General features: G+C 39.3%; 2 protein-coding genes across 3 annotated transcripts; both read right to left on the bottom strand.

Moving 5' to 3' along the window:
- Positions 1-1,204: 1,204 nt before the first annotated feature.
- ppp2r2aa (protein phosphatase 2, regulatory subunit B, alpha a) lies at positions 1,205-11,141 on the bottom strand. 2 transcript variants are annotated; one of them, XM_029439133.1, is made up of 10 exons: positions 10,921-11,141; positions 9,620-9,697; positions 8,144-8,241; positions 7,761-7,926; positions 7,493-7,605; positions 6,733-6,910; positions 5,730-5,894; positions 5,016-5,185; positions 4,784-4,875; positions 1,205-4,439 (listed from the first exon to the last, which is right to left on the bottom strand). In XM_029439133.1, exons 1-10 carry the CDS (start codon positions 11,066-11,068, stop codon positions 4,160-4,162), a joined length of 1,488 nt encoding a protein of 495 aa, XP_029294993.1. In that variant the 5' UTR covers positions 11,069-11,141; the 3' UTR covers positions 1,205-4,159. The 2 variants fall into 2 exon arrangements, with proteins under 2 accessions (XP_029294993.1, XP_029294994.1); XM_029439134.1 differs by lacking the exon at positions 10,921-11,141 and adding an exon at positions 10,085-10,907.
- A 3,384-nt stretch (positions 11,142-14,525) lies between these two features.
- vps33a (VPS33A core subunit of CORVET and HOPS complexes) lies at positions 14,526-20,416 on the bottom strand. Its single transcript, XM_029439132.1, has 13 exons — positions 20,258-20,416; positions 19,820-19,885; positions 19,557-19,684; positions 19,254-19,440; positions 18,909-19,025; positions 18,490-18,664; positions 18,128-18,321; positions 17,349-17,475; positions 17,031-17,098; positions 16,770-16,907; positions 16,500-16,637; positions 16,235-16,403; positions 14,526-15,461 (listed from the first exon to the last, which is right to left on the bottom strand). Exons 1-13 carry the CDS (start codon positions 20,357-20,359, stop codon positions 15,268-15,270), a joined length of 1,803 nt encoding a protein of 600 aa, XP_029294992.1. The 5' UTR covers positions 20,360-20,416; the 3' UTR covers positions 14,526-15,267.
- Positions 20,417-20,463: the final 47 nt, after the last annotated feature.

The following is a 20,463-nucleotide window of genomic DNA, read 5'->3' on the forward strand; positions in this document are numbered from 1 at the left end:
GGAAATAGTTTGTCCTTTTGAAAGCATGCAGGAACTCTGCCTTGGTGATGAAATGGGACAAAAATAAGCCTAGACATGTTTTGAAATGTTTTTTTGATTCAAAAACAGTACATTAGGGTTAGTTTTATACACATTAATGTCAAAGCTCTTCATTACCAAATCATGTTCAAGTGTCTTTGTGATGATTTCACATTTACAGCAAATTATCTATAAAAACACAAAACTTAAAGCAGTTTGATCATTTTATTTAGAATTCAGGTTTGAAATTCTTTATTACTTTTCATCTAAATTGTACTTTATTCCATTTGACAAAGACACACATAGCTGTACAATGAACCATTTGTAGTGCCCCCCCCCCCCAAAAAAAAAAAACAGATCACCCAAACTCTTTAAGAGCCCCTTGAAAGAAATGAACAAAAACTTACAAATTAATGAAAATCACAAAAATAAAAAGTGCATTTTGTTTCAACTCCTGTGATACATTAGACATGTATATACATATATACATGTCTATATGTATATACATGTCTATATGTATATACATACATACATACATGTATATATGTATATACATGTATATACATGTATATATGTATATATGTATATACATGTATATAATGCTGCTTCAAGTGGAAAACCTCATAACTCCAATTCAGGCCGTTTCCTTGAGAGTTCATCATCCTTTGTATGTAGGGAAAGCTTCGCCGACCCAAGGTTCATTTAAAAGAAAAAGAAAATATAGCAACTTGAATTTCAAAAAGTGTATCCTCTACCTGTAAATAAGGCATTTTTATAATTAAGTCCTGAAAAGCGTCTTTTTCTTTTTGAAGGTAAAAGGTTTTGATCACAGAGCAGCGGTAAATTCCCCTGAGCAGTCTCCCGTCTGGCACGCCAGAAAATACAAGAAACATACTTGATTATCTTATTTCTTCTTAACGCTATAAGAAAGGCATTAGGGTTCTTCTGAACATCTTTGTGGTTTTAGACCATAGCCTTGAACAATAGCTATAAAGACAATATGAGGGGAAAGGGAAGAAGATTATTGGTTGTTTATTATTTTATGAATGTAATTGAGTTTTATTTAAATAAAGCTCCGGCACTCATACAGTCTGTGATGACGACCTCTGCTGCGTCTGCAAAGATGGGATTTTTTAAAAAGCCAAAGTTACCCCACAAGATTTCTTCTTTTAAGAAAATGTACCAATTCAGATCTAATATCATTATTTATTTATTTTTTTACAGATTTTTGTATTTTCAAACCTCTCTCACATCTTCCAACAGGTTGTTAGAGTAAATAGTTATTTAACAAAGAGTGAGAAAGTAAATTCTTCCTTTGGATGAAGGACAGGACGAGGCAGATCCCTGATCTCATATTTATTTTATGCACAACTCTCCTTCGTTGTTTGGTGGCTAATTGATCATCCTTGACTGTGGAATGGGACAAAGGTGCCACATTATACAGGTTTATGCATAAACGACATGACAATGATCCTCACACAACCTTGCATCAGACACTAAAGAAAAGTTGTTTTTGAAGAGGTTGCAAAATAAAAAAAAAAGATTAGCAAAGTGTCCATTACTAGAGATTACCCAGAGCCCTGAGAGACAGTCAACAGCAGCTTCACACCACCGTATGAAGATGGAAGGGTATTTTGGTGGCATCCTTGCGATTGGAAATCAGTTCTCAAAGAAGGTAAGAGTGACACGTTAACTTAGATAAATATTCAATGGCTTAATCTGTCATCAAAACGTCATTTTAAGTGGAAAACTGCTATCAATCAACCTGTTTTCTCCAGAAGAGAATGGCTGAGTGGGACTGAAGCATAGTGTAGCAGAGAAACAGCAGAGTTCATGTTTTAAAAGTATTTTCCCATGTTCAATACAGTCAGTAATGACCACTTTCATACAGTCATCTGCAAACCAAATCTCCTTTTTAAATAAACAAGTCTGTATTCTCCTGCATCACAGAAGACATTTCATACAATAAACCTAAAATCAGTAACTCTGCCTAGACTTGACTAGCTTTAGAGAACTTGATTTAGCAGTTTTACCATTACATGTTGATTTAAATTTCTTTCCTATTTAGACCCACACAGGCCTATTCTTTCACAGCGAGCAAAAATGATTCAGAAAAAAAAAAAACCATGGCACAAAATCAGAAAGTTAAGATCCAAATCTAACTCTGAAGCATCCAAATAAGTTCTACATAAACATCAGTTACAGTCAGCCAAATTAAAAAAATAAACTGTTATAGTGCTTATGACTACAGAGGTACTGACACCTGAAACGACTTTTCTTTGGACATCCAACGTGAGAAACGTCAAACTCCCTTGATGTCGCAAAAAAAAGTCTCTAGCTTTTAAAGAAATACCCGCCAAGAAAGAACAAAAATATCCCAAAGTCATGACAAAAAGGTTTACCGGACCAGGCAACCTCCCATCTACAATCAGTCCGAGATAGACAGCTAAAGAAACTACAGTGATCAGACTGTAATCCTATTGCCTTAATTTATACAAAAATAAATCAGCTATAGTGATTATTCTTCTTTTATCACCAGGTACAGTACAAAACATCATAAAAAAAATCTCTACAAACAGAAACTAGATCCAGAGATTAAAGCGATCCATCAATCTGCAACAACACGACAGGCTTTGTGGGGAAGCTGGCAGCGGTACTCAGTTATGGTGCCACAGACCAGGAGAGAATTAGGCTACATCACACCATCACGCCCTTCCACCTATACAAGCTTTCGTCCTGAGCTTTTACACAATGGTCCACACATGATCAGGGACACATCGTCTGCAAGACGGCTCTAAATGAATATAACTTTAGGGTGTATACGACGGCTTACTTTGGCATGATTAGCCCTCATTCAACTCCCAAAACCACAAGACCTGACGAATGTGTGCGCACGTCGTTCTTGTGACCATGTTAAAAGACTACATTGGTGATTTTCTCTTTAAATGTTTTTGGACATTAACTACAAATGATACATTACTGCTGACCATTTTGCTAAATGTATTCATTTCAATACACAATGAAAATCTACTCACAGGCTTGAAACTTGCTTGAGATCCGTCTCAGAGAACATTTAGTCAGAGGACCAGGGATTACAGCTCGTCACAAAACCAATGCATTTACTAAATATTCTAACAGAAACTCTAATCCAGAAGACAAACAAGAGAAATTATGTTTTTAAAAAGGATTGAGGTGAATTTCATGGTTTCCTGCATTAAAAAAAAGGCAGATTTTAAGTAATTTAAATCAGTTAAATGAGTCAGATGTTACGGATGCATGAACACCATGAGTTTTCTCTGATTGTAACAAACAATTACTTTCACTTATTCAAAGACAACAAGTCAACCGTGTTAGAATATCAATTCAATGTCAAGTAAATTGAGTTTCTTACTGTAGAGAAATTAAGTATTGATAAGCTGAGGTCAAAGGTTAGCAGTAATGTACGTTATACACTATTTGTAGAGAATGAGCTAAAACATGATAAAACACGAGGACAGTCCTTTAACAGCGTAACCATACTGTACATTAGGAAAGAAGCGGTGAGAGAACTTGGCAACTTGAGAAATACTTCGGGCAAATATGGAGTGTTGACAGCTTGTATTAGCAGTGTTTCAAGACAGCACGGAAAGGAACGTGGTGACAGAAAGCAGTAGAAAGAATTTCCTATTCAAAACTAATAAAACATGGTAGCTACAGAATCTTAACAATTGGTAGCTATGACATACAAGTGAATCATGTCACGATGGCACAAAAGAAGAAAGAAAAACAAAACATGTGCATTTAACACATTTTCCCTTTGGTTTGGGATGTAGTGGAGTTGCAAACGGTAGCGTGGTAAATGTAGTTCTCTTAATGGAGAAAACCCATGACCCTAAATCCCAAATTCTGGACTCTGATCTACAAACCCTGCATGTTTGTATTTGTCATACACATAGAAAATGTGCCTGCTTGGATGTACTGTGTTTATGCCACGGTTTGCTGTTGACAGAGTAAGTCTTGTCACATTCAATACTAAAGTCCCAGAGGGAAGATCATATCAAGACTTGGGGATTTTGCCAAAGAGAGACAGATATCGTTTGTATGCGTGTATCAGAGCAGTGGGGCTCAAGCAGAAACTGGGATCTGAGTGGTTCAACAAATGCTAGTTCAGTTTTTCCTGGAATATGTACAGATTGTTGGTGGTGGCCACAGCAATGATGTTGTCCAGAGGATGCCAGGCAGTGTGGAGGATCTTCTTGTTAAAGTCCAGACTGTCTACACTGATCTCATCCTTTTTGCGCTTCCCACCTGTGCTTACTTTGCGAGGTTTCAGGACCGACCGTGGCTTGCTGTTCTCCCGCGACGCCTCCAGGGTTACGTCCTGCCGGTAGCCTCTGTCAAACATCCTGAAGAAGTTGTTGTAGGAACCGGTCATCACAACGCTGCAGAGAGACAAGGTATGAGTGAGTGATGGTCAACCACAATAATCCTATTGTTGATTCCTAATGTATTGTTTTCATGAACCACCCAAACTAAATCACGTGCAGACGACCACCGTAATTGATAAGGCCAGTGTTGTTGGCCAGGTAAGTTGCCTCAGTTAAGGGTAAGACCAAAACATTTGCATGCGTCTTGCATATTGTGCATGGCATGATGCACAATATGCAAAAACCATAATGAAGAAAACCATAGATGGATTTCTCAAATGCAATTGTAGCAGCTCTCCAAACGGCATCTTTTTTTAACCTGATGCGATATATAATAGATACTATAACAAGATACTAACCTGTCGTTCCCATTCCAACAGCACTCAAACTTGTCGAAGATGCAGTCATTCTCATAGAGTGAACACAATTTACTCCTGAGATATTCATGCACCTGTAAGAAGAAAGACGAAGAGGTGTTGTAGTTACAATAACCAGTTTTGCCAAAGTGAAAATAACAGTCAAGGATATTTTGAGCATGACGTCTGTATATGTACGATCTGCAGATAAGAAACTGATGCAACAGTTACAGACCTGATATGTCTCTACTGGCCGGGACTCCATGTTGAGATCCCAGATTTTGACCGACAGGTAGTCGCGGGTCATCATGTAGCGTCCACTGTGGCTGAACTTTACATCAGAGATGGATGAGATGATTTCAGAAAAGAAGGAACGATTGTTCGGATCCTCTGGCTCTTCAAACTCTTAAAAAAAGGAAAAGAATGCATCTCATTAGTAAAGCCTGACTGCCATTAATTGCAATGATATGCTACAATTTGTATACACGTGTGCACAACTTTATGCAGCAACATATACAACTCAGCTTTAGTGTCGTCAATGCAGGGACGCACTCATGTTCTGTACTCAGTCCCACAATTTTGGCAAAAGTATTAGCATATTCATCACGTTTTCACAAGCCTGCATACATTTTAAAACAGAGAAGAAGCCGTTTGTCTGACTCTTGAATAATGGAGCTCTGGCAAACTCTCATACACATCAAAATAAATTAGGAGCTGAATCTATCGCCACAGGAAAAGCACAGGTGTTAGTACCAACACTAACGATGGCTCTGTGACACAACCTTTCACCTTTCAGCTCACAGGTGTACGGCGGCTCACTAATTAAGGCTTTCCCTCAGGAAACTGTGACATTGGTTAAAGGATATTTGCAGATGCTGTAGGTCAGCTGTTAGAAACACTATCTACCAACCAAAATGTCTGTGACTTAAACACCATTAAATTGGCTTACGTTTGGCGTGCTTGTCGCACAGTGCTGATGCCCTCATGTCACACAAGCGGATGGTGCCCTTGCTGCTGCTGTAGACAAAGGTGTTGCATTGGTTTGGGTGGAACTCCGCTGCTGTGATCACCTCCGTCAACTCCTCCATATTAGCTGGCTTAATGTCAACAATGTCTGAAGAAGTGAGGTGAAGGTCAAACAGACATTTTCACGATTTAAAAATGAAACCATTGCCGTCGTCCCAGTGGCCCAACAGGTTTTGCATGGCTCTGTAACAACAACTATAGATTTTTAGAGGCTGCTCTGAACTAGTTAATTAGTTATTTTGTGAATGGATTTATAATGGCAAGTAGTGTTTGTCTGGCACTTCTCCCTCAGAGGGGGAGGACACTGAACATAAAGCCATGTGGTCAGATCAGTTCAGGATTAAAACTTCTGGCATCAAATGTTAACATTTTTTATAAATGTAGACTACTGCATGTTAAAGCTTCTCTGTGTAGAGGGGGGGGGGGAATACTTTGGTGACATCTGGTGGTAGAAACAAGTATGACACGTGGCAGACATAAATTAATGTATTTTGTTGTACGTTTGGTCAACACAGAGCCACACATGCTTTGTTTTGTCTGGCCTATTAAGATAAGGATTCATTTAATGACTTAACATGGAACAGAAAAATAAGCAGTGTTCAGTGTTGTTGCAGGAACTGAATCACTATTCAGTCTGACTAATTTAAGTCTAATTTGACACAGAACTAAACTTAATTATTTCACAATGTGCATATACAGAAAAAAGTAAACTCCTGCAAACGTAGTCATTTAAAACTCTTCTTTCTTTCAAAACACAGGGTAGATATTTAGAAAGGCTTGAAAGGTTGCATTTACCAGTACAGTTAGTAGTCTTGCAATGCAACAGCTTCCTTCCACTGAAGTAATAATTAAAGTGCAACTACGATGAATTAAGTCAACACCTACAGAAGATGGCGGCTGCATTGAATTAAAGAACAAAAGGATACTAAAGCTGCGATCGTTGATCTCCAGATTCCATAGGTTAATGCGCAGGTCATCTGCAGACAGGTACGTCTCACAATCGCTGTTGACTGAGATGGAGTTGATATGGTAGGTGTGAGCATTCGAAAACACCCGTCTAGGGCTGGCTTCCACCATCAAGTCCATAGGCTTGAACACGGGTACCTGAGGAGAAGAGAGGGGTTAGTGTCACTTTAATTCCAGGGGAAATGTGTGGTAATTATACAGTCCTCCATTTTATAAATCATATTTTCTGTGACTTTCCCCCACATATGACAAACAGCAAGAGTTAACTGTCTTTTAAACAAAGAAAAAAGGGCTCTAGCCTCAGGGTAGTGTGGTAAACTGAATCTACATATTTGGAAACTATCCAATAGATATAGATCAGTGTGTCTCAAACTGGAGGATGCACATGAGCAGGGAGAGACATGCAGAACGTTTTAAGTGCAGACATTAATTGCTGTATTGCAGTAATTTTAGGAATGTGGTTTTTCTGGTAAGACATGTCTATATGTCTGCATGAATGTCTACCGCACAGAGAGTCTTAATGGAGGACAACGGTTCAAATTAATTATATAATACTTTAAAGCTTTTAATAGTGCAACACAGTTGGTCTTAATTGTATCGTCACTTTTCTTAAAAAGGCAGACAGTACAATCAACTATGGCATATTAAAAGATGGTTAATAATGACAATTAATAATACATACAACATTACTGGGACAGTGATAAAGCAAATTATACACACCCGTAGTGTTGTGACAGTATTGAGATCTCTGTATCGCCCATCTTCTTCCTTCAAATTGTAGCCCTCTGGTCTCTTGTCACGCTCACTAATCTTCCACAGCTTTATGGTTTTGTCTGCCAATGACAACAAACAGATAATGAAAAACAACTCATCTCCAGTAACAAAAGAAACTGCGTAAGTTTAGAGAACTTGCTGTCAAATGGTGTTCTCCAGAGTACAGATGGAAAGGTTTCAGTTGAAATATAACAGAATACAGTGGCTTACTTACCATTTGTAGACAGAAGGAACTGTGCTGCGTTCTTCTGAGGCAACCATCGAATCTTGTTGATCTTCTCCTCGATCTCAAGGCTTTTCAGGTAGTCAAACTCCGGCTCATGGCTCTGGAAGGTGCTGTAAACATTGTACTCTCCTCGGCACTGTGGCTGATTCTTACTCTAAACAACGACAGAGCAGAGTGGAGTTCAAGTATCATCATGCTAGACCTACGCTGTGTCGTATGATCAGAAGCCACAGTATGTTTCCCCTTCACATGGTTGAATTCAGTAACATGTACAACCAGATGGACTAAGTTATGAGTTTATCAAATGTGAAAAACAAAGATTGCACCGTTTGTACAAATTTAGTTTTGTCAGACGAGTCACCAAAACTCACCTCTGGCTCTTGCTGAAAGATGACAACACGACCCCCTTTGTCCCCAGTGGCCAGTAGCTCCCCAGAGTGGTTGAATTCAACAGTAGATATGATGTCAGCTGTCAATAAAGTAATGCAATTAGAAATTCAGGTGTGTAATTACAATAATATACATTTATTTTAAACTTGCTTGCTGGAGCCCGTTGTGTGAATTTGAGGTGTGTTCAATGTACAAATACTTTGAACTGGTATGCAAAGCTTTTCTTTGCATCCCAGAAATGATTTATTTCCTCCAAAATGGTGCACAAAATTCTTCCAGCTGCATTAAATATATTGTACGTTTGCTCCTGTTTTGTCCACCTGTGGGGTGGGATTGGAAAACCATGTCAACCATGGTGAAAACACAATAGAGCAGTGACGTACATGTATACATGCACAGCACAGTGTGGTGGTGCAATTACTGAACACTCTGAAAGGGTAAAAAATCTTGCCATTGGCAGCTATTCAGCACTTTCAAAGACAGGCATTCTCATCAAACCCGACAATACAACAATCAATCCCTGTTTACAGGCTGGCACTATTCTGAGCTAGTGCAATCCTTAATATAGACTATGGTGTTGTTCCTCTCATAACACGGGACACAGTGCCTGATACGATCGGACCCCATACAAACTCTCATATAGAGCAAAAGAGGGTTGAGTGTATACAAACATTTTTGCAACCACTACACTTATGTAGTGTTAGGTTTTTAGCCTGTGTACTGCTATGTATCGACACAACGAGTGGCTCACATTTATACTTGTTCTCAGACAAAGCTTACTGTAAACAGCCTTTTAGTCCTTTTCACACAAATAAGTGCATCATGTACTGTAAACAAAAGGTTTTAGATCACAAAAACAAGTTTTCACTTGGAATTTAGCCAAGCAGGAAGTTGACAACTGCAACAGCCAAGCATCTTGTCAAGAAGCAACGGTCCTGTACATTAGGCTAATCACAGACATCTGTTTGTAGTGGTAACTACTTTTGGTAGAACATATATTTGCATCATCTTAAGTAACCAGGACAGTGTTTCTAGAAAGTTGCAATGGTGTGATGCTTGGACAACAACTAATGAATTGAAGTCTAAAACTAAGACCATCTGCATGGCTGGATACCGACAAAGCTAAGGGGGGAAGTTGTATTTTTGACTTGGCCGATCAGAAAAAGCACAACTTTTACACACTCTGAAACACATTTGAAGTTGAACCAAATCAAACTCATTGCTCAACCAAAAAAAACCCCGCAATACTTCTTTAACTTCCTACTTGTGTAGGAGTTCCCCTTGTCCTGCAGAGGTAAAAACCTGCCACCATTCAATTATGATATGCACTTCACTCCCAATCATGCAAATATTACATTACAGATAATTAACTACTGACTGCAGTAGCACAGCTAACTTCAAAACAAGCATGCACATTGAATGTTAGTAAGTGTTTAGTGACCACCACATGGACTTACCTTCAGCGACATCATCATCTATGGCTCCTTTGACTTGGGAAAAGCACCACTGCACATCACTGTTCCCACCGCCGGCCCCTGCACGGAACACAAGTTTGAACGCACCATCATCAACGACAACTTTACACGCGTTAGCCTTGTGCTAACTTAGCTATAAAAAAAAAATCAGTAATTTGAGAACAAGGCCGCACGCTACTTCACACTTACTACATGTTTTAACTGCCGTAGCTTATCATCAGGCACAGGGAATAGTTTAAGCATGTTCGCTGTGGAAAACTCTCACTTTCACCCTGTCGATGTAACACACTAGCACACTGGAAGTAGCCTAGCTTGCTAGCTTGCTAGCTAGCATGCGCTAGTTAACCACAACAGAGACAAACCCATCATCTGGGCTGAGCAGGATGTGAACTGCTGAATAATAATGAAACCTCAGACACTCTGACAGTCTTTGCTCTGTACTTTTACCTGCCATGGTGAGCGACTCAGACTGAGGGTATCTCTGTAGCGGGCTCGGGCCCTGGACTGGAGCAGTGCTGACCCGGGTCGGCTGGGTGGTTCTGCCCGAGGAGCAGTGGAGGAATACACCAGGGAGTGTTGCTAGTGACTCCGAGGATCGGACAAGTCGACGGCCCAGTTGATATAGACAGCACGAAACCGTTTTTAAACCAAATAAAGTAAACTACAATCCTTAGTACTGTATTATAGACTTTGCACTCTACTTTGAGATTTCCCTCGCCTCTGCCTCTCCCAGTATTACTTTCAAAATGGCGCAACGCGGGCGGCGTTCAGCACACATCAAACGGAGAGCAGTGAGGGTGCATCATAAAAATGTAATCTGGCCGACTCATCTGTCAGCGACGTGGGTCTTTTTCCTGTCACCGGAGAGCAGGTTCATTGATTTATTATTTTAATAAAAGTTATTTGGACTTTCTTTCTTAAAAAAAACAAAACATGTAATGTCTTAACACCGCCCATGCGGATTGTTTCAGTAGATGAAATCGAACAAACCCACGTACACAGTTAGTTTTTGGTTCATCGCAAAAATTAAGCTAAAAAAACTGAATTAGATTTGATATGATCAAAGTTAAATTTAGAACATAAGACTTACTTTTAACATTTAAAATATTGTTAAAGTGGCAACTAAATGTCTAACATATATCTAAAGATAATTCATAATATATTTAGTTATGTCAATAATTATTTTTGCGGTGCTGCTCCTGACACATTATTAAAACATCAAATTTAGTGTTTGCACCAATAAACCCCCCCCCCCAAAAAAAACCGAAGAATTCCAGTGTCACCTGTCACTGCCCCTGAACTTCCGCAGGATCTGCTGCAGTTTCTTGCACCTACTGGACAGACATCAGTTTTGAAGGATGCGTTATGGACCATAGATGTAAGAGATAATAACAAATGATTGCTCCCATTCAAACTGAAGTTCAGGCACATATACCTGCACTGGCTATATGTGCAACAACAGATATTTTTAGTAATCAAACTAAGGTGTTAATACTAACGGTAACTAATTATTTAAATGTCCCAACAAGCCATGACAGTGCTACAATGAGGACCCTGAAACTGAAGCAGCTAAAAGAAAATCAGCCATAATTATTTTTATTATTTACACCTGTGCTTTTTTCCACTGTGACATCAAAATGTCTTCCATTACTATGACAAATGTTTGTTCAGACGTCCCTCTCCCAATCCCATTCTTCAAGATTTAGATTTTTAAAACATTTAATAAATATTTTGGGCATTTTATGCCGGTTACAACAAAGTGCCAGAAGAGAGATATGCAACAAACTGGGGACATTGCAGGATGGTCGGCATCTTAACCCCAGTTTTGTTTTTGGTAATTTGACTAATAACAATTGTAAGCTCAATATAAATTGAAATAATAAAGGTCTTAAAAGTAGTTTTTAATTTACAAGACAGGGCATCATAACGTGGTGATAATGCAGGTGTTTCTTCAAGGCCCAAATCATTTATATTTATATTGTGATTTGGTGGTGCATACAATTTATTTAGCAATTCATAAACAACAAGATCCCACCAGAAGGAACAGCTTTGTTTCGCCAATTAATTCAAGACAAACTAGACACTATAACAGCCGACGTTGCCACTGCTTATATGCCTTATGTGCATACACACATGTCAAGTTTTACATGTACTCCCCCAGGAAAAAAACATATTTCAAGCTTTTATCAATCAAGAATACACAATGCAGTTTTCTGTACGCTACACAACCATACACACATGTTTTATATAGCTTCACATGTTAAAACTCAGCAGATATCACAGTTTCTAGTTTGCACATTTAAGCGTTGTGAACACACACATCTGATGCGAGCTGGCTTGTTTAAAGTTTCACTGTAGATTTGATGCCTGCAAAACCCTGTTTGGATTATTTATTGAAATGTGAGCACTACTGCAGAGTGTGAAGCAAACATGATCACTCCAGCTGTTATTGTTGAGTGTGCAAGACATTAATAATTGATAGGAACTGCATAGACCACAAATCCAGAGACGGTCTGCCTGATCAACTTCATTAATGAGCTCCGAGAACAGACTCATTCTTCAACAGTCAGTTTCATTTTACTTTCCCACCATAAAGTAAGTGGTCCATCTGGCAAGGAGCAAAGCACCAAACAGCACCGTGTAGCTGAAGAGAACGAATTTGAGGACTTCCTTAAATGTCCGGAGGAAGCGGATTAACAAGGGGTCCACATCCAGAGGCTCCTGCTGAGTCTTCTGCCTGTGACCCGGTTGAGCCAGGTGTCCCATGTTCTCCCTGTGACCCATTCTGCAAACACACACCGTTGTTAAAATTCAGAATAGAAAAAAACAACTGTTACGTCCACCAAGGTGTCCCATCTGACAGTTCACTAAAACATGCACTGTACATAACAACACTCAAAGCAAAAACACATAAAAGCATATTAAATAAATGATATTTGTTCATATTACTGAAGTAGTAAACACCGCTGACCGACTCCTTTATACTTTTACTCTACTACAATTCAAAAGGCAAATATCGTACTTGTTACTCCACTACATTTATTTGATAAATTACTTTGAAGATTCAGATTAATAACACAAAGTATAATCAACAAAATGAGTTATCATGTGTTATATTATTATAGGTTAAGATAAACTTTATTGATCCCCTGGTGAAATTTGCAAGCTAACCTTTACCAGCTGCAACATTAAAGTGAACACATTAATAATTATAATCCAATATTATAATATATATTATTCTGAAATGGGACGTTGTGCAGAATGAGTATTTTTCATGTTACTTTAAGTCAATTTTGATTCTTATACTTTTGTAATTTTACTTAAAATCTTGAATGCAGGACTTTTACTTGTAACTGAATATTTCCACACTGTTGGTACTTTTACTTTACTTTTACTCGTCTGGGAGTAAATACTTTCTTTTTAGTGCTTTATGTATTATTAAATGTGTTCAGGTTTATTGATATTACAGGTGTACATGCATTTATGCCTTGTAGAAGCTGAAGAGGTTGTATTTGTCACTATTAATAATTGATCTGTAAATTGCATTAAATGGGTTCAGCATTGATCCGCTTTGTTTTTGTGTTTTCACAAAGAATACAGACTCCTGAACATCTTGAGCATTCATTCTTTCATTCAGCATTCTTTTTGATTGTAACTGTCATTTTTTTATTATAATTATGTATTTATTTTTAATTGCTATAGGCGTGCATTCTTTTTTTAATGTATTTATTGTTTGTACTTGAGAAAATGAGGATTCTCCTTCAAAAGGTATTAAATAAAATAAAAGAGGAAAGGATAGGATATGCAGATTTCTGAGTAAAATAACATTTGCACTTATTGTAAGTCGGCTAAATTAACTGTAATACAAAATACATTAATGTAAGTAGTTATTCCTCAGGCTACAAGTTACAGCAAAGCTCAAATGTGAGCCATGTTGGAGTCAGAATAAATATGTTCAATACAATCCTGCTGTTATAGAGTTTTGTCATGTTAATGCGATGTAGTCGGTTCTTGGCTTGGTAGAGGTTTAACGGACTTAAACTAAACTAAAACATCAATGAATGACAAACAAGCTCAGGATATAAGAGTAATAGAGAGTAAAACAATCAAACTTAAACCAGTCTTACCTTGGTGCTGTTGGAGCAGATCAGAAAGTGGGCTCCTGTGCTTCCAGTCCTGAAGTCCAAGTTGGTGTGTTCTGCCTGAGGCGTTTCAAGCCCTTATGGCAGAGGAGGAGCCAGAAGCAATAACTGATCAGGGATCTGAATCCTCTGGGATTGATCTAATGGGAGTTTAGGTCTTCAGTGCACCTGCTCCTCAAACAAAGGGATTGCAGTGTCAGATTTTTAGCCATCAAGCTTGCATTTGACAGAACGAAGTATCTTCTAATCCATTAAATAAAAGCAGTTACTTGTTCAAGTCTTGTAGCCAATCAACATGGAGTAAATTAACATAGATTTACCCAGGAACAGTTCACCAAAAATATCTGAGTGCTGTCAGCAGGTCTCCCTATGTTCATCCTGTATAAGGCACGGAGAGGGTATTGACTGAAATGGAGATCAAACACCCTCCTGTAGCACAGTTCCTCTCTACCGGAACACGGAGCAAATGGCCTCCTAATTCAATCAGTGTCCTGCGCTGTCAAATCATGGGCGGCTGTGGGCTGAGCTCTCCAGACAGCACATGGCCATTATCGGCTGATCAGGAGGCCTGTTACTGCGCTAATTGCTCCTTCAGAGAGCTGGACCGCCGCTGACGAACACACTCCCATCCCTGCCTTTTATCTGCTCTCCCTGATCACGATCAGCTTCTTGACTTTCCCAAAATTATCTGGTAAAAACAAGCAAAACGGATTCCCACATGAGCAAGTAACCCAAGACACATTTAATTTCACTTAGTAAAGACTTTATTTGCCTATTTTTATGCCTACAAAAGCCTTCAAAAATTGAAGTAGTGCGTCTTGAATCATCTTATACATGACATCATCTCAAACATCCCAACTATTTTAAATCATACATACATATTTACAGTAGCGCCAAAAGTAGAGAAACGACCTCAGTGGTGGAAACGTGGCCAGAGGACAGAGGGATGCACGACAGTAGCAGTAAACCAGCTTTATATTCTATCGCCTGGGTGCAAATCAAGGACTGCAACATGTTGAAGGTACCCTGTGGAGTTTATGACCACTGTGGAGCAACGCTTTGCGAGCGAGTCAGTGTTTGTTTTTATCATGCATGAGGCAGTAGGTGGGGTGATACACATTCCTGGTGCCGGTTTCACTGACGTGCAGTTGGTTCTATAGTAAAGAACCTGCAAAGGCAAGCAAGAAAACATGCATACAACAATGCACAATTTTAAATATTCAATAAATCAGCTTTGCAAATGTTACAAAGGAAATTGCATTCAACATGTTTGTCAGGCCGCAAAGATAAACGCAACACATTTTGGTCTGTAACACCGACATGAAGAAGAGAAAACTCCACAGGGCACCTTTAAAGAGTCTGCTGTTGCACAGACATCAATGAAACACCTGCAGTACCTGGATACAGAAATACAAAAAAAAACAGCAGCTGAGGTTTTCTGATGGATGGATGGGGTGTTTGATGTGGCCAGGTGTACTCGCAGGTGACTCAGGAGGTCTGGGCTTCAGGCCGGTCCATGAGGGATTTGATCCAAGTTGTACCGTTTAGGAGTTTTGTGGTGGCTATAATATACTCCATCCCGCTGTCTTCCATTTGAGAGAGGAAACGAAGAGCGGCTATTTCTGCGTACGACACTCCCCCGAGGAAGAACACCAGCGTCGTCCGATTCTCCCCCTGCTGACCTGTAAAAGTGAAAGCAGATGCACATCAAAGGGAAGTTTTAAGCATGACAAAAGGACATTTGGTTATGTTTGTTCTTTTTTTCTTACCGTCATGACATTTCACCGGCGTATATCAACCTGTAGTGTTTTTCCTAATTATATATATATATATATATATATATATATATATATATATATATATATATATATATATATATATATATATATATATATATATATATATATATATATATATATATATATATATAATATATAAATAAATATATAAAGGCTCCATATTTCAAAATGTGAATTAAATAAATAAATGTAGCCTTCACCCTCCCCTTAGATTTGAGTTCATTATCACCTTTTAAAATCCAATACAAGGCAGGCATGCAGAAACAAGTCAACGGTCTAATGCCCAGACTCGCAGTTCTAATTAGCACATTTCAAATTCAGTGTATAATTAAATTCATTATTCACATCAGTGTAACACCTCCTACTGCCAATATGGAAAGATGGAGGAGAAACGGAAGGAAAGCACTGGAGGTGGTTCATCTGACAAATGAAGCACAGCATGTTTCTTTTTTTTTTTTAATCTAGCCTTCTCTTCAACACAAACACTGACGGTGGCTCTGCGGTATTGTCAGCTTTGTGCTATCAATCTCCTTCCTTTCAGCTTTTGACTCAACAGAAACAAAGCCCGTGTCTTATCTGCACGCAGCAGGCCGGGGGCCGTTTACTTTTATTCTGTTTAGCGAGCAACAGGGCAAACAGTTTGTATGCGTCCTTACGCTTCTTGTGAAGCCCGGCAGGCAGCTGCTGTCTCTCCTCAAAGTGTGGGCCGGGAAGCATCTTCAGCACCTCTTCGATGCTACGCCACCCGGGCCTGGCTAACACTTGGGTCAGTCGGATGCTTAGTGGAGCGTAGCCGCTGTACACATAGGAGATGTCGTTGGGGTTCTGAGGAAATTAAAAAAAACAAACAGAGAGGTTGAGCTCCTCCTCAGAAGCTCATGGGTTTAATAAAGTTCTTTCTTCATGTAATACATCTTGTACCTGTTCATTGGCGTCCTCCATCCACAGTTTGAGGGTTTTTCTTATAGTGGGGTAGTTGTTCCTTGAGCTCATCTGTGGCTTCAGAAGACCCGCCTTCTCCAGGTTGTTCAGTGTAAGTATGTGTTCATAACCATAAGTCTTCATGAAAGACCAAAAACAACAAAACATTTTCATTTAATACATTTGAGCCACAGTACACTGCACCAGTATTGTTCTTTGTTGATGCACAAGGAATGCATCCCCATTAAAATCTTTTCGTCTTCGACTCACCTGCAGAATCTCCCTCTTGTAGTAGTCGAACACCTTCTGCTTGAAGCCATTGTTGCAGACCGACTGCATACACACCAGACGCAGAATCTTGATCAGTGGATCCTTTTGGGCAATGCAGTCTTCTATATACGTGTTCACCTGGATGGTGAAATAACATTCATCAGAACTATAGTGCACCCATAGATGCAGATGAAACCACAGTATATCTCTGTGCATACTGATGCGAGACTCGTGTAAACAATATGTAGCGAGAGGAAGAACCTTGTCTGTGTCGACTCCAGTCATAAACTCCTGCTCCACTGTTAGATTATCAAAGAAGGCTTCAGATGCTGAAACAAGAGACATTAGTTACTTTTTATCACATTATAACGAACATAAATGACACCTTAAACATGCAATGCTGTCAGATACAACCATGTAATACATCTCATATATACTGTATATATAAGAAACATTAGGCAACGTTTATAATGATTCAAAACAACCAAAACATTTTAAAAGTCATTTAAATACACCAAATGTATTGGTGGATAATGTTACTTTAAAAACATGTAGGTAAGGTAAAGGTAAAGTACGCACTGGTGATGTCCTTGATCAGCTCTGCCACAGAAGTGTGGTTGGCCAGCGAGCTTCGAGCGGCCTGCATGTGAGGCAACTGAGACACAAACTGCTTGATTTCTCCCACTGTTTTAGCATTATGGCGCTCCTGGAAGACAAAAGAACAGAATTGTACTTGCAGAGCTGTTAACATGTTTGGTACTGCAGCTCAGAAAAACAGCATTTCAATGATGGAGTCCAAAAAACATCACATCAGTAAATGAAACACAGATAAACAGTAAAAGAGGTTTGGGTATTGCAGACAATTAAAATGTAGCTATGGCTCCTTTATCTAATATCCATCCTCAGTTTTTTTCTATAACACAACAATCTATTTTAGTTTAAATGAATAATATAAAATCTTTCTCTACATTAGCGAAGAGCAGCCTGCTCAGGCTCACATGCCTCTGATGGTGCACACGTTTGCTTATCAACAATCTCTACTGATGTAGTTTGTGTTACGATCAATATGCCCGAGTTCTGCGCCGATGATAGAATTGTAGCACGTTTGGCCTTGTTAAGCATTCTGCTTGAACACTTAGCGCATCATCTTATCTCTCAGGGATTGTCATCACTTCCCTAACCTCATGGATTTATGTTATGACCTTTGAGCTAAAATGCCACAAAGAATACAATCAGACCCGATCAGCTGGGATGTCTGGAGGTGATCCAACGCAGCTCCCTGGAAGTAGCAGGCACTGCAACTACATTTTTATTTTTACTAACACTCCAAACAGCAACAAAGATGAGGCAAGACAAACCTCAAAGGCTGCGGAAATTATTTTGGCCTTTTTGCTGAGCGCTGCTCCGACAGCATTGAAGTTTTTGTCCCGTATTTCTGCATACAGCTCCTCTGCAGAGTTGAGCTGCAACTTCTTGGACTCTGTGGGTAGATCTTTACTCGCCTCACCTTGCTTCTTCTGCGCAAACTTCTCAGGAGGCAACTTGACATAACCTGCGAGTCAGAGGGAGAAAAAACAAAAAGGCAGGTGATTAGATTTCTTTTAGTGAATTGTTTTTAAGGAGGTGCTGTATTTTATTCCACAAGACAGGCGCACTAAAAATAAAAGCACAAAAAAAAGAATTCACACAGTGGGAAACAGTGAAAAAGGTTTATTCTGACCGTTAGTGATCCCATAGATCTCGTCAATGAGACCCTCGTAGGTGAGCTGTGTGGCCAGAGGGGTGAGCAGGTCAACATTACGGTCGAGGAGGAGCAGCGTGTCGAACACGGGAAGAATCTGATTCTGACTGCCGGCAAACTCTCGCTTCATCCTCAGCATCATGTTGGCAACATGCTGGAAACAAGCAGAGAATTTACTGTGATAATTCTTCATATGGTGGTTTATTGCGTCAGTTGTTTTTAGAAAGAGGGTTTTGTTTTGCTATAACTGATCATTTACGTCTGTAACCTGCGCATCACTAGTGGTCTCAGCCCAGTGACAACACATGCAGATTAACTTTTAGCTACATCTGGTACAATATATGATGTATTGTCCCTGCTATACAAACAATAAATATTCCACCTCGCACCATACTCACCCGTGCACAGTCTCCTTTCCCGTATATCTGTGGAATGGTGCCATACAGTGCCTGTAAGGTCATGAGGCCTTTGGCTGTGTGGTAAAGGCTTGTTTGGTCATTTTCTAAGTAGCACTCCTGTAAGAAACGAGAGGGAGTAAAAACACACCATGACAGTCAGAAACACATCACATCTACAAATCTGGATGAGGTGGGAAATCTTACACATTTGAAATCTCATCTTCAGTTTATAACAACATAGGGCTGGGCGATAAGAGGTTCTATCCAGATGTAGGACATTTCACAACAAGTTATCATATTGAATTGTGGTTATATACACATGTGAGATGTTTAAGTTGAACACACCCTGAAAGCACTTTCATACTCCATGGAGAGCAGGTCGCCATCATAAGGGATCAGGTCCAGGATGTACTCGTCGATGTTGACGAAAGAGGCCAACACGCCCTGCTCCTTCAGCCGCTGTTCACACAGCATGCTCCGCCGAGGCACAAACAAAATGTGGAAGTCTCGTGACGAATGCATCTTGTCCTCACTGAAGGCGCACAATCCAGGACAAAAGTTTTAAATACTGTGGACAGAAAGGACTTGGAGATACCTGTCTTACATGAAAATTGTTTAAATTGTGGGGCTAGAGACACATGAACAGACCTGAATACATTCTCAGCAATGATGTCCATGAGCTCTAGTCTGGGACGAACAAAGAAGATGATATTTTTGACGTCAGCAGCGGGGAGCCTGCCACTCTTGAGGGTGAACATCTTTTCCACTTCATGTTCCTGGAGAAAAAACACACAGTAATAAGCATAAAACATGCGTTTAATTTAATATACGATACATTACTGTGTCGTTGAGGTCTGATACAATATCTGGCCTTGTGTATTGGGTTACTTTACAATACAGAAAGCACTTACCTTCAGTAGAGAGTACTGAGCTATCAGTCCAAAAGGTCCGGTTAGATATTCATCCCAAACTATGGCCTAAAGAGGGCACATAAAGTTATGTACATCAGTAGCAAGAACTGAAAAATATGAATGCGGAAATACTTGCTCTCACTGTAACCTATAATTTAGCTAATGGTTACTATAAAAACTAGATTTGCAGCCAGCCTCAAGGGAAAATACAGCTCACATGCAAATAGGCATGTAGCTATATTATCAGATGTAGTGTTTAAATGATATTCACACTCAAAACATAACTACTTCTTAACATAACCTGCACGTAGATTGTTAAAATGAAGTATTTTGAGCATTGACAGCTCCAAGGAACTAGCTTAACTGTCATCTTCATGGATATGCATAGCTGTCGCCGCCATGTTTTACATGTTATTGTGGGTTTTCATCTTTCATTACCTTGCTTCCGGCACATTTGTCCAAAAACTCTCGAAGCTCTTTTCTTGCTGCTTCTCTCAAGATGTTTAAATTGACTCTACCGTACGATAGGTGGGCTGCCATGTTTCTTTATCAGCAGCACAACAAATCAGGTGACCATAGCGGTAAAACTCAATCACGTGACCAAAGAAGATACAATATCAAGATAGTTCACACCATATGATACA

Source organism: Cottoperca gobio, chromosome 9, assembly GCF_900634415.1.
Source record: "Cottoperca gobio chromosome 9, fCotGob3.1, whole genome shotgun sequence".
In the NCBI taxonomy this organism is placed as follows: Eukaryota; Metazoa; Chordata; class Actinopteri; order Perciformes; family Bovichtidae; genus Cottoperca; species Cottoperca gobio.

Excerpts from the sequence above, each read along its gene's own strand:
- ppp2r2aa (XM_029439133.1), bottom strand. The coding sequence starts at position 11,068 with ATGTGCCTGAACTTCAGTTTGAATGGGAGCAATCATTTGTTATTATCT. Across the intron at positions 5,895-6,732 it reads GATCAACGATCGCAGCTTTA|ACATTGTTGACATTAAGCCA; the intron begins GTATCCTTTTGT and ends TCACTTCTTCAG. Across the intron at positions 5,186-5,729 it reads GTGCGACAAGCACGCCAAAC|AGTTTGAAGAGCCAGAGGAT; the intron begins GTAAGCCAATTT and ends CCTTTTTTTAAG.
- vps33a (XM_029439132.1), bottom strand. The coding sequence starts at position 20,359 with ATGGCAGCCCACCTATCGTACGGTAGAGTCAATTTAAACATCTTGAGA. Across the intron at positions 18,322-18,489 it reads GATCTATGGGATCACTAACG|GTTATGTCAAGTTGCCTCCT; the intron begins GTCAGAATAAAC and ends TCTGACTCGCAG. Across the intron at positions 17,099-17,348 it reads GCTGATCAAGGACATCACCA|CATCTGAAGCCTTCTTTGAT; the intron begins GTGCGTACTTTA and ends CTCTTGTTTCAG.